We start from the raw sequence: 12855 nt of genomic DNA on the forward strand, positions 1-12855 counted from the left end.
TGGCCATCAATAAAAACTTTACAAATAACAGGGACTTCCCTCATGGTCCAGTGGTTAAGACTTCACCTTCCAAAGCAGAGAGTACAGGTTTGATCCCTGGTCAGGGACCTAAGATCCCGCATGCCGGCCAAAAAAAAAAAAAAAAAAAACATAAAACAGAAACAATATTGTAACAAGTTCAATAGACTTTAAAAATGGTCCACATCAAAAAGTCTACAAAGAACAAATGCTGAAGAAGATGTGGAGAAAAGGGAACCCTCCTACACTGTTAGTGGGAATGTAAGTTGGTACACCCACTATGGAAAAAACAGTATGGCGGTTCCTCATAAAACTAAAAATAAAATTACTATATTACCCAGCAATCTCACTCCTAGGAATATACTTGGCCAAAACTATAATTCAAAAAGATACGTGCACCCCTGTGTTCACAGCAGCACTGTTCACAATAGCCAAAACATGGAAACAATATATATGTCTATAGACAGATGAGTGGATAATACATATATATATATAGGAATACTATATATATATATATAATGGAATACTACTCAGCCATAAAAAGAATGAAATACTGCCATTTGCAGCAACATGGATGCAACTAGAAATTATCATACTAAGAGAAGTAAGTCAGAAAAGGAAAGACAAATACTATATGATATCACATATATGTAATCTAAAATATGACACAAATGAACTGATCCACAAAACAGAAATAGACATGGAGAACAGACTGATGCTTGCCAAGAAAGGGGTGAGGGAGAAGGATGGACTGCAAGTTTGGGAGTTTGGGGTGGGTAGATGCGAATTATTACATTTTGAATGGATAAGCAACAAAGTCTTAATATATAGCATAGGGAACTATATTGAATATTCTGTGATAAATCATAATGGAAAAGAATATTAAGAAAAGAATGTATATATGTGTATAACTGAGTCATTTTGCTGTACAGCAGAGATAGGTACAAGATTGTAAATGACTTCAATTTTTTTTTAATTTTAAAAATAATACACTTTTGTGGATATTAAGTTCTAGTGCTGAGGTTTGGTTGTTGTTGCTGTTTTAGTTGCTAAGTCATGTCTCTTTTGTGACTGCATAGACTGTAGCCCACCAGGCTCCTCTGTCCATGGGATTTCCCAGGCAAGAATACTGGAGTGGGTTGCCATTTCCTTCTCCGGGGGAATCTTCCCAACCCAGGGATCAAATCTAAGTCTTCTGCACTGGCAGACGGATTGTTTACTACTGAGCCATTGGGGAGGCCCCTAAGGTTTGGCATTCACTGACTAAGACTCACTTCCTAGATGACTCCTTGTTGCAGTGTTATACTATTATAAAGTTTAATTAAATTACTAAAAGGACATCCTATAATAAGTTTCTTTCTGAGCTTATCATAGTAATCTATCTTGGAATAAAGATCAGATGCCTCATGACCTGCAACTAGGATATTATGCATACTGGAAAAGATACCATTTAAAGGACTGCCTCCAACCTAGAAGGAAGGACCCTTATCAAGTTCTCTTAACTAACTCATACACCACAAAACTGAATGGAACTGACTCTGGATTCATATTTCTCACTTACAAAGTGCTCCTGCATTGGACTGGTCTGTACAGAAGACTGCTGATCTCAAAATCACCTTAAACCAATGCTCCAACATAGGAGGAACTACACCCACATCATGATGAGAAGAAAATGACATCAGAAGCAGAAAACTATCCCAAGGTACTAGACCTGACCTGTATATTTACAGTGCTTTCTTAATTTCTTGGATGTTGCTGTTTTGTCACTAAGTTGTGTCCAACTCTTTGGCCCCCATGGACTCTAGCATGCCAGGCCTCCCTGTCCCTCACTATCTCCCGGAGTTGTGCCCAAGTTCAATTTCTTGGAATCTTGCATAAATCAATGTTTTTTCCAGCTGCTCCTCTATTGCTCCCCAGACTTCAGTCCCCTTTCGCCACAGCTAGCCCACGGAGTGGTGGGAAGAGGGTCAGGTAGGGGGAAGACAAAGAAAGAATTTGATAAGAATTCATTCTTCCCTCTCTTTGCCTGTTTTCCATAGATCCTCGATCCCACACTTACCTACATCCAATACTTCTGGGTCACCTTGATGGATTTCTCCTCTCCAAGGCTCTAATTGGATGGCCCTTAGGAAATTTATTCTAGAAGAAAGAAGTTATAGTTCTGTTTTGGCCAGTATTGATAATTAGTAGATGGGATTCCCTCACTTGGCCAATCAATCATACTTGCTCTGACCACGACCATAAATGACTTTTCTTTTAAAGTTACTCAAGCTCAGTCAGAGCAACTAGATAAATTTCAATCAAAGAACATAACCTTCTTCAGTTATGGAATAGATTAATATGATTAACATCAGGCTACGATCAGCTAAGTTTACAGCCCCCAATGTTAGGAACAAATGAATCATACTAAGGTTAATCAGCCTAATGACACTACATAATTGAGCTGGGTGCCTTATGGGCAATGCCAAAATAATCATTACCTTGAAGATAGAGATTGGACTGGAACAGACCAGGTCAAATGACCTGGGGATATACTGGGCCACACTTAATCAAAGTTCTTACATAAGTATGTACTTTATAACCCTATTAATGTTACTAGCTAGGAATTCCCTGGTAGTCTAGGGGTTCTGACTCCATGATTTCACTGCCGAGTTTGCAGGTTCAATCCCTGGTCAGGGAACTAAGATTCCACAAGCCACATGGTATGACCAAAAAATTATCAAGCAAAAAAACACAATGTTATTAGTTATATTACTTGCAGTCTGCCTATTTTACAAGACTATTGTTTTTTGCATTACCAAAGTATGACTGAACTTCCAATAAAAATAATGATGGCTAGGTAACTTGAAACATTTGACCAAATACAGTTCTATAAGATCAATGATTGTAATAGTGTAACTCTAGTGTAACTCTAGATATGAGACTAAGCAACAAGAGGGAACCATTTCCTGGACCACAATAGACTAGTACATTGTGTGGCTTATCAATGAAATCCTCGCCTGACCTGGGAATTAATATTCCTAATAGTGTGGAATCCTAAATGGTCATAAAATGCCTCCCAAACTTTGGGCATATGATGACAATAATGGAGCTGCTGCTAAGTTACTTCAGTCGTGTCCGACTCTGTGCGACCCCATAGATGGCAGCCCACCAGGCTCCCCCATCCCTGGGATTCTCCAGGCAAGAACACTAGCGTGGGTTGCCATTTCCTTCTCCAATGCATGCAAGTGAAAAGTGAAAGTGAAGTCGCTCAGTCATGTCCGACTCTTAGCGACCCCATGGACCGCAGCCTACCAGGCTCCTCTGTCCATGGGATTTTCCAGGCAAGAATACTGGAATGGGGTGCAATTGCCTTCTCCACAACAATGGAGCCAACTAAAGAGGGGTTTCCCTTGTGGCTCAGTTTGTAAAGATCCCCTGGAGAAAGAAATGGCTGCCACTCCAGTATTCTTGCCTGGAGAATTCCATGGACAGAGGAAGCTGGTGGGCCATAGTCCATGGGGTCTCAAAGAGTCGGACAGTGCCAAGTGACTAATACTTTCACTTTCATGCCAACTAAAGAAGGTCATTCACCACCTGCTTCTACAAGGATTGAGTCATTAGCCAATGAAGTCACTAACCTTTGTTGTGCTGTGTTGTGCTGTGTCAATATGTATATATTGACCTCCCCCCTTACCTCTTGGGAGCAGTTCCTCAGAACTTTCTGAAAAGCCGTCTCCAGAGCTATAGACCTCAATATCTCCAAATAAACCTGAAACTCACAACTCTCGCTTTTCATTTCTCTGAAATCTTCCTCTTCACCTCTTTGGAGCACTGCTCAAAGTTCTTTAAGAGCTGGTCTCCCAGGTTATAATCCTGAGGTTGGTTCAATAAAAATGTCCATTTCTTTCTTAAATTGACTATGATTTAATTTTTTTCATCTACAGGGGGCCGTATTTAGCATGCCCTAGATGGTTACCAAAGTAGTTTTCGCCCATCTCAGAAATGGGCAGGAGGGAGACTTCCGAAGTCCTTTCCTCCTGGAAGCCACCAGCTGTCAGTCATCGCGCTAACCACGCCCCCTCATACAAGGCCCGCGCTTACGCCTGAACGGCTAGGGCCAGACCTCTTCCCTGTCCCTCTTGGGAAACGAAATACACTAGGGGGTTGGGTGGAGAGTGTCGAGGGTCTCTGGAAAGCGGACGGTGAGAGGGAACAATGAATTCTTTCCAAATTCTTTGTCTTCCAGAGGGGCCCTTACCTGACCCTTTCACCGTCACTCGGCGGGCTAAACCATCTGGAAAGCGTACTGCAGTCTGGGGAGCTATAGAGGAGCCGCTGGACTCAGCGCTTATCAGCGCCACCCTCCTGACTCACATCCCAGGGCAAGACTACCCTTACATCATCCCCTGAGGATCCGAGGCATTTCCTTCTCTTTCCCTGGCCAGACGTCATTTCCTCTCCCTCCAGCATCCTGCTTCTTCCCTAAAGACAAGGTTGATTCTTACTCTCCTAGAGACTTAGTTTTCTCATCTCTAAAGTGGGGGTGGCCTTGACGTAATGACGTGCGAGCTTGACAGACGAGCCCTGTGCAAAGGAGGGAGGGATGGAGAAAAAGGACTCTTGGAAAAAGCATTTCCACAGAAGCTCGAGGCGCAAACTAACACCCTCTTCTCCCAAACGACGTCTTGCACCACGCTAAGCTTGTGACCCCATGCACATGTGTGGTTTTTTGGGGGTTTTTTTGCATTCACAAGACCGAATTTTGGTCAATGTGGGAGTAGGTTGTGAAATGGCCCTTGTGACAATCCCACCCTGGTATCAGGCACAGCAAATGGACTTTCACTCCATCAGCTGCTGTTTTGCAACAGTCCTCGAGGCTCAGCTTGGTGAAATCCTCATTTCTGCTGACAGAATTTTCCCTGAAGGAAAAGACCTTGATTTGTAGATAAAACTTACAGTGCATTTGTGTATCAGTTCACAGGGTGGTTGGGGCGGGGTGGGCCGGGATCAGCCAAACCTATCCTGGGGTTTGGTGACATCTAGTGGCTAACTGGAGAATCTTCGCTTATACTAAGAATGTTCTGGAAAATTAACTGAGCAGCCTGGAAAGCAAAAACTCCTACTTGTGATCCCTCTGAAAAAAGCCTGCTGAAAGCCTTAGGAGGGCAAAGTAAATAACTGGCTCGGTATGACATGTGTTGAAATGGTACCTTGCTTTCTTGGCAATTGTGACAGAAGTTAGAAGTCATTGGAGAATTTCAAATCACTGCCCACTGTATCCTCAGCATGATTTTCAATAAAAAGTGTCCTTGAATAAAATGGAATCAGGTAATACCAATTTGGTAGTTGCTTCTGACTTTAGAGCATTTCTCTGGGCCTCAAGCTCTAAACAGACCAAGGATTTCCAGGCTAGGCAGGAAATCTACAAAATCATCTATCAAAGTTCAGGTGCAACTGGTATTGGCCTGAGGGCATCCAGGCCTGAAGGCCATTGAGAAGTGTAATTGTTAATGGCCACTATGATATGGATGGAAATGTAAGGTAACCTTAGATGTCACAGGTTTTCAAAGTCCTCACAGGAGATGCAAAGTATTATAAACAGCCATATGCAATTTATACTGTCATAGAAAGTTTAAACTACTTGATACAGGATAGTGGGGGAGGCAATCAAGAATCAGGGAGCAAGCAGCTTCTCAAGAGTTGCATTTTAGGGTTTAGAGGCCTGTAGCCATTAGAGAACTATGATGAAGCACAAAACACGGTCTTGAGACCAGCCACATCAGCAGATTCTCGAGCACCACCCCCGAACTACTGAATTTCAGAAACTCTTAAGAGTGAGCCCCAGTAACCAATGGTTTAACAAGCCCCATAAGATGATTCTGGCGCATACTAAAGTTTGAGAACCAATGATTTAAAACAAGCTTTAAATGCCCCCTTAAAAACCTTAAAGAGCTGATTCATTTCATTGTACAGCAGAAATCAACACAACTTGTAAAGCAATTATCCTCCAATTTAAAAAAATACCTTAAAGAGTGTTTAGAGACTATTAATAAATTCATGGAGGACACCAAATTGTTTCTGTAACATAGGTCTGCTTCTTCTTTTAAACATATAAAGGTGTCTCAGATCTTCTAAACTGACAGTTAAATGAATGGAAGAGGATTATTTACTGGCCTTTACTTCTTTGGATTTTGGAACATGCTGCCTTGAAAAAGTACAATGTCTCCAGAGTAGCTCAAAAGTCCTGTGGATGTGATGAGGATAAACATAGAAACAAACACAAAGATGCTCCATCTCAATATTAGTCTAAGGAAGACAAAGTAAAATAATAATGGGATACAACTTTCAACTAACAAACTGGCCAAGATCAAGGAGAAAAATGTGCTTCACTGAGGATGCTATGAGGATCCTATGAGGATTCATTCATATGTGGATGCTAAATTTTTAAAAATACACTCCTAGTGGAAACACAAAGTACCATAATCTTTCTGGCAATATAAATCAGACGTCTCAAAAATGTGTGGACCTTTGACTAAGCAATTCCACTTCTAGGAATATATCTTAGAAATAATGATATGTGCAATGATGTATGTATAAAGATTTGAAGGTATATTCATAATAATTAAAAATTAAAACCAATTTAAATTTCACCAGCAGAGGACTGTTATATAAAAGAAATGGCTTGTAAGATAGAACATAATAAAAATGAAGCTGTACAAGATTTTTCCAGTTTTTAAAAGGAAGATTTATTTAACAAGTTTCACTTAGTACAATACATCTAATGGAAATCACAATACAAGGAAAGATTTAAATCAAAGCCTCAGAATTTCATACAAACGACATGACCAAACTCCTAAAGTATTGGTATTACATCTCAAAATTGTCCCAGAGCTTTTTAAAAAAAAAAAGTGAAAGTGTACACTCACGTGCCTTACAGGATATTAAACCAAAAAGCTAGAATTAACAAACATGCCAAATGTTTTCACTTGAAATCGTAGACATAGCTCCTATATTTGAGTTTTACAGAAAAGCATGTTTCTCAACATGCATCCAAAGTTTTCAATGTATCATGGTATAAGAGCAACATTTAACATAAGTGAAACTGCTTTAACCTAAATAGGCTTACTGCTTAAGTACACTCCTACAACATAACTAACTTGAAGAAAGCTGAAAGTTGTTTTAACAGTTATGGTCAATACTGAACTTTGTTATTACATCCTAGGTGAATGTTTCAGTGTTCAAAATTATTGAGCTTGAAGTTTTAAAACAATCCTGATTTCCACTTTACAGTAAGCATGAATTACAAGCCTGTAATGCAAAACTGTTAAACTTAATTTTTGTTTCTTAAAAAAAAGAGAGAAAAAGAAACAAAGAAAGAAAGAGGGAGGGAGGGTAGGAGAGAGGGGAGGAGAAACAAAGGAATGAAAGGAAAAAGAAAAGGAAGCTAGCTGACCAAGAGTGATCAGAATCAATGATAATTCCCATGTACCAATCATACTGGATATGCCTGACACCATTCCTGTTCTAGTTAACGCCCATAGATGCACAGCTGTTATTTCTGTTGTTGTTTGGTACTCCTTCTCTGCCTAAGCGAGGTTTGATTGATAGTCACTGGAGTTTTCCTGCAGAACTTGGTCATATCCACTCATACTACTCTGACCACCATATCCACCTCCGTAACCACCACTCAGCTGCTGACTGGCAGGACCTCCATAACTAGACTGGTTGGATATGCCCATGCCTCCCATCATTTGGCTACCATAAGCTCCACCACTTGCCCCGGCTGTAGAATTCAAAAAGAGTTCTACGTAGCTGTGATCATAGGCTCCCCCACTTGTGCCTGCGGTAGAATTCAAGAAGAGCTCCACGTATCTGTGTTGCATGTTAGCTTTGTCTTTTGCCATAGCTGCCACAGCATCTTCATGAGTAGCAAATTCAACATCTGCCTCACCAGTAACTCTGCCATCAGGTCCGATTTCAATGTGTACTCTCATGGGATTAAGAGGTGAGAAGAAATTGTAAATATCATTCTCAGTGGCTCTGTAAGGTAATCCCCTCATGTGTACACAGTGCCCTGTGGTGCTCTGAAAACTGGACCCACCATCTCCATATCTATGATCAGACATTCCTGAAAAACAGTAATTGAGGTCTCTTCCAAATCTATCAGATCCAAAGCCATATCCATCATTATAGCCACCATAGTCGTCATAGCCTCCATACCCTCCACCATAGGCACCCCTCCTCATCCTTTCAAAACCAGCCCCTCTGCCAATGCTATTATACCCTCTGCCAGCCCCTGGCCTATCATAGGGACCTGGCCGCTGCATAGCCATGAGCTTTCGAGGGGGGTCATAATGGGTTCGGACTTCAGCTCTGCTACTCTTGAAGATTTCAATGTACCGGTGCCCTATTCTTTCCTTGTGTTTCTTTAAGGCCTTTTCAGCTATCTCCTGTGAAGCAAATTGCACAAAGGCCTCCCCTGTGCTCCGCCCCTGAAAGTCCACCGGCAGTGTCATCCCATTTGGCACAATTTCCAACCCTGAAAAGAACTGAACAATCTCTTCCTTGCTACAGCCAAATGGGAGTCCTCTAAGCCGGACGAAGCCATCATTGGCAGTATCAGGACTATTCGGACCTGTGTGCTTCAACACCCAATCCATTTCAACACTGTTGGACTTGAATACTTCAACATATCTGTGTCCCATGGTTTCTCTGTCCTTCTTCAGAGCCAATTTCACTTCATCTTCAGACTCAAGTTCAACAAATGCTTCACCACTTGGTCTGCCTTCTCTGGTGTAGATGAAACGAATACCTGATGTGCCGTTTTGGATTTTACAATCAGAGAAGAAGCGCATCACTTCATCAGCTGAGCAGGACCAGGGCAGGCCCCTGACCTTCACCACGAACCCCTCCCTGCCTTCTGTACTCAGCATCATTGTGGCTGTTGAATTCTTGCTGGCAGGTTCAGTTCAATGTAATTTCGGTATAGCTGAAAAAAAATTAAGACTACTGTCATGGAAAAATGTTCATAATATGGTTAAGAGAGAAAAAGCAAACTATTAACAGAAAACTCAATTACACTGATAGCTTTTTCTTAAGACATTTGTATAACAGAAAGACTTCACCAAATGTCTAACTCATTCATTCATTCAACAACTATTTATTTGATACCTATTTTATGTGCTGGATACCATTAATGGTGGCTATTTCTGGGTGGTAATATTATGGGAACTTTGTTTCAGGGAAACAAAGAAACTTTGTTTCTTTGGCCACTTCTGTATGTTCTAGGTTTTCCACATTCATCATATACAAACACAAAGTCAGGAAAGATATACAAAAGATGAAAAGATACACAAAATGAATGGCAACTAAATCAGTGAGACATTACCACATAAAAGACATCTGATTATATAAAAATGGAAAACTTCATTACATCAAAAGATTTAACATAAAAAACAACAAACGAGAAGATAACTACAACAAATACATTACTATCTTTATTATATTGAAAAACTCATACAAATTTTAAAAATCAAGTAAATATTAAGGCCAAAGAGATAAATGGAAAAAAGACATTGTAGAGAATTCACATCTTCATTTTACATTGTTCAGTTGCCAGATCCACTACTAGGTTCTGGCATATAAGGATCAATAAGCCCAGAAAGGACTCATGGTCCTACAGAGGCACTGTACTGAAGACAAAATGAGCAAATAAATATTTCTCTACTATGACATAATTATGGACAGGGTGAAAGGGTGTTAAAAAGCAGGGATTGACTGGTCAATTCTATCAGCATAGAATAGTTAAGTGAAAAGGACCAACCGGCTCAGGGATCCACAAATTCTAAAAATTATGATGGAGAATAAAATAGGAGGAGGCACGGCAGGAAATAAGGCTGGCAAGGAAAAGATCCATCCAGGAGGTCTTATCAGACAGACAAAGGCTAGAGGCCTTTTAAGGGTTTTACATGGGGCACTGAGGGGAGGAGAGAGAGGGGGAGGGAGGTAAAGGGAGAGAAGTGGGGGGGGAAGGAGAAGAAGGAAGGTGAGGGGAGGAGAGTCAAGTAATCAGAACCTTTCAGAAAGATTACCATGGCAACAGTGTGACGCTCAAACAAAGGGGGTTGGGGTGACACTACCAAGAGCAGCTACAGCTCTGTTAGAGATACTTAAGGTATTTATCTAAGGCAACAGCACTTTTAAAAAGGGGGGGGGAGGCAAGATACTTTTTAAAAGGGAGAGGCAAGATATGATCTATGCACTCAAAGCAGTGGACTCTGGGAGACTAGGTAACAGATTAAATATATGGGCAATAGAGATGCGAAGATAGAGAAGAGTCTGGGAAATGTTCAAACCTCATCAATCATCAGAAATACAAGTTAAAACTACAATTAATTGCTGTTTTTCATCCATCACCACAGTGAAAGTAAAACAGGAAGGAAAAGTTGATACTGATATTCAGGGTTCCCAAACTAATACACTCCCAGAGCAGTGAAAGTTGATGCAGTATCTCTGGAAAGAAATCTGGAAATATGTCATGCCTTTTGATACAGTAAATCCACTTCTGGTTATATGCCCTAAAAAGATCTGAAATTCAGACAAAGGTTTATGGAGCTAAATATTCTTTGAAAGATATTTTACTAAGAAAGATGAAATATTAACCACTTTAAAAATTGGAAATCTAATAACATAAGAAATTACTTATGCTATAATCTTAAGTGACCCAAGATCATAACTGTTTTATAACCACAACTGTGAGAAAAATATATGTTCATATATCCTTCGACCATGCTAGAATTCCTTCCAGGAACCTGGTCAACAGAAATGCTCACAAATGTTCACTGTTGCATTGCTAGTGATGGCAGAAAATTAGAAAAGTAATTACCCAATAATAGGGGAATGGTTGAGTGAATTATACTTTATCATTAAGACAGAAAGCCAGCAGCTGTTTTTTCTTAAAATCTGCCAGAGGGATCAGGTGGAGAGGGAGGTGGGAGGGGGGACCGGGATGGGGAATACATGTAAATCCATGGCTAATTCATTTCAATGTATGACAAAAACTACTGTAATGATGTAAAGTAATTAGCCTCCAACTAATAAAAATAAATGGAAAAAAAATTAAAAAAAAAAATCTGCCCTGACCCTGGAAGATTTCCAAACTAAATTAAATGAAGGAATAATGTATAGTATGAACCTACTTATTTTAAAATATAAGCAGGCACATCTATATGTATGTAAATGCAGAGAAGTTCTGGAAGCATGTAAGTTGTTTTTTGAGAAAAGGAGCACTGTAAGGTAGCAAGAATGTAGAGAAATTTCACTTTTTACCCTATATACTTCTAAATAGTTTAATTTTTAAAAATCATTGTAATTGGAATTTTTTTTAAAGTTAGGAAAGTACATGCATGGGGAATTTGTCACATGTTAATACAGGCTACTCTGAGTGGTAAATTTATGGTTTTTTCAACTTTTTTCAGTTCTTTTGTGCATTCCTAATTTTCTATAGAGAAACTTATCTTTCAGCAAAAAAACAGAACAAATTAAAATGTTTACTTTTGTGATATTTGGTATAGCAAATTTGATTAAAATTTCTATTTCTGAATGTGCATGGTTTATCTGACATGGTCTGGGAACAATGGACCTCTTGGAAAGAAAGTGCAAAGTGTACTAATGTCCCTAAAACTACACCAAAGATTCAAGTCAACATTCACTAACTCCCTAAAATGTGCCTGAACAATGCATGTGCAGTGCTAAGTCTTCCTATAGACCATTTTCAGGTCTGAGTGACAGATTTACACACTGGTTTTTTGCTTGCCTTAACTCTTGGACAACCCATTCTGTCCCTACAGCCCTCTAGGCCTTAACATCCCGTGTGGGGACACGGAGGTTCTGCTTCATCACTGTGTCTCTTGGGAAGGCCACGAGGACACTGTTGCCTGAAGTAGGAACCCAGATTCCATTTGTGAGTTAAGAATTTGTGCGTTTATGTGCGGGTTATATACAGACGTTTACAGACCGAAATAGTTATCTGCGAGTGATGAATTACGTGTATTTTTTTTTCAATTTATAGCATACCGTTATTTTTCCAAAGTCCAAAAATTGAACATGTAGCTTGTTAAAAGCCGGAAAAATAAACGTTATTTAAATATTTAATTCAGCAAAAACATTCATTGGGCGCCGCGGTCAGGCACGCAGTTATTTGCCTAGATGTGACTCTACAGATCAAATCCGCTTGGTGCCTCTCCCTACAGACAATCAGGCACTGGAGACTGGGTCCCTGAATGGGTGGACTAGCATTCAGACCACTGGACTGAATCTGTTTTTCCTAATCCAGGGACGTGGTTTTCCAATGTTTTTCAGCTTACGGTTTCTCTTAAGGGTCCTTTGAGACCCGCCCAGACAGACAGATATACAAAAACACAGACAGTCACGAGCGTCCACCATTTCCCCACCAGGCGCAGCAAAGGCGGCTTCCCGGCACTGAGATGGGGGAAGGGGGAGCGGGGGAGGGGAAAGCAGGGAACGAAAAAGGCGGAGGCGGCCCGCGGACCCCGCTTTGGTCTGCATCATCACCACCCCCGGGTCCCCGGTTTCCACCCACACACCAACCTCTAACGATACCGGATAATTTTCCTCTTTCTTTCCTCAAACGGCTTATAGCGAGACGGTAGACGACGACCAGAACTACTTCTGCTCACGTAAGCGATTGGTCACGTGAGGGCCTACGTCATGTGAGATCTCGGTCACGTGAGCACCGCTAGGCTCTAAACCCGGATCATTAAAGTGCCGCACTTCCTTCTGGTATAAAAATAGGGCGGGTCGATATTCAGAAAGAGGGAGAGTGGTTGGTGGCGG

General features: G+C 40.7%; 1 protein-coding gene across 2 annotated transcripts; it reads right to left on the minus strand.

Annotated features, from left to right (window-relative positions):
- Nucleotides 1-6721: 6721 nt before the first annotated feature.
- HNRNPH2 (heterogeneous nuclear ribonucleoprotein H2) lies at nucleotides 6722-12736 on the minus strand. Of its 2 annotated transcripts, none has more exons than XM_020872919.2 (2): nucleotides 12610-12736; nucleotides 6722-8989 (listed from the first exon to the last, which is right to left on the minus strand). In XM_020872919.2, the coding sequence occupies exon 2, from the start codon at nucleotides 8934-8936 to the stop codon at nucleotides 7587-7589; it is 1350 nt and encodes a 449-aa protein (XP_020728578.1). In that variant the 5' UTR covers nucleotides 8937-8989; nucleotides 12610-12736; the 3' UTR covers nucleotides 6722-7586. The 2 variants fall into 2 exon arrangements, with proteins under 2 accessions (XP_020728578.1, XP_020728579.1); XM_020872920.2 differs by having other exon boundaries at nucleotides 12622-12733.
- Between the last annotated feature and the right edge of the window lie 119 nt (nucleotides 12737-12855).

The sequence above is a fragment of the Odocoileus virginianus genome, chromosome X (assembly GCF_023699985.2).
Source record: "Odocoileus virginianus isolate 20LAN1187 ecotype Illinois chromosome X, Ovbor_1.2, whole genome shotgun sequence".
In the NCBI taxonomy this organism is placed as follows: Eukaryota; Metazoa; Chordata; class Mammalia; order Artiodactyla; family Cervidae; genus Odocoileus; species Odocoileus virginianus.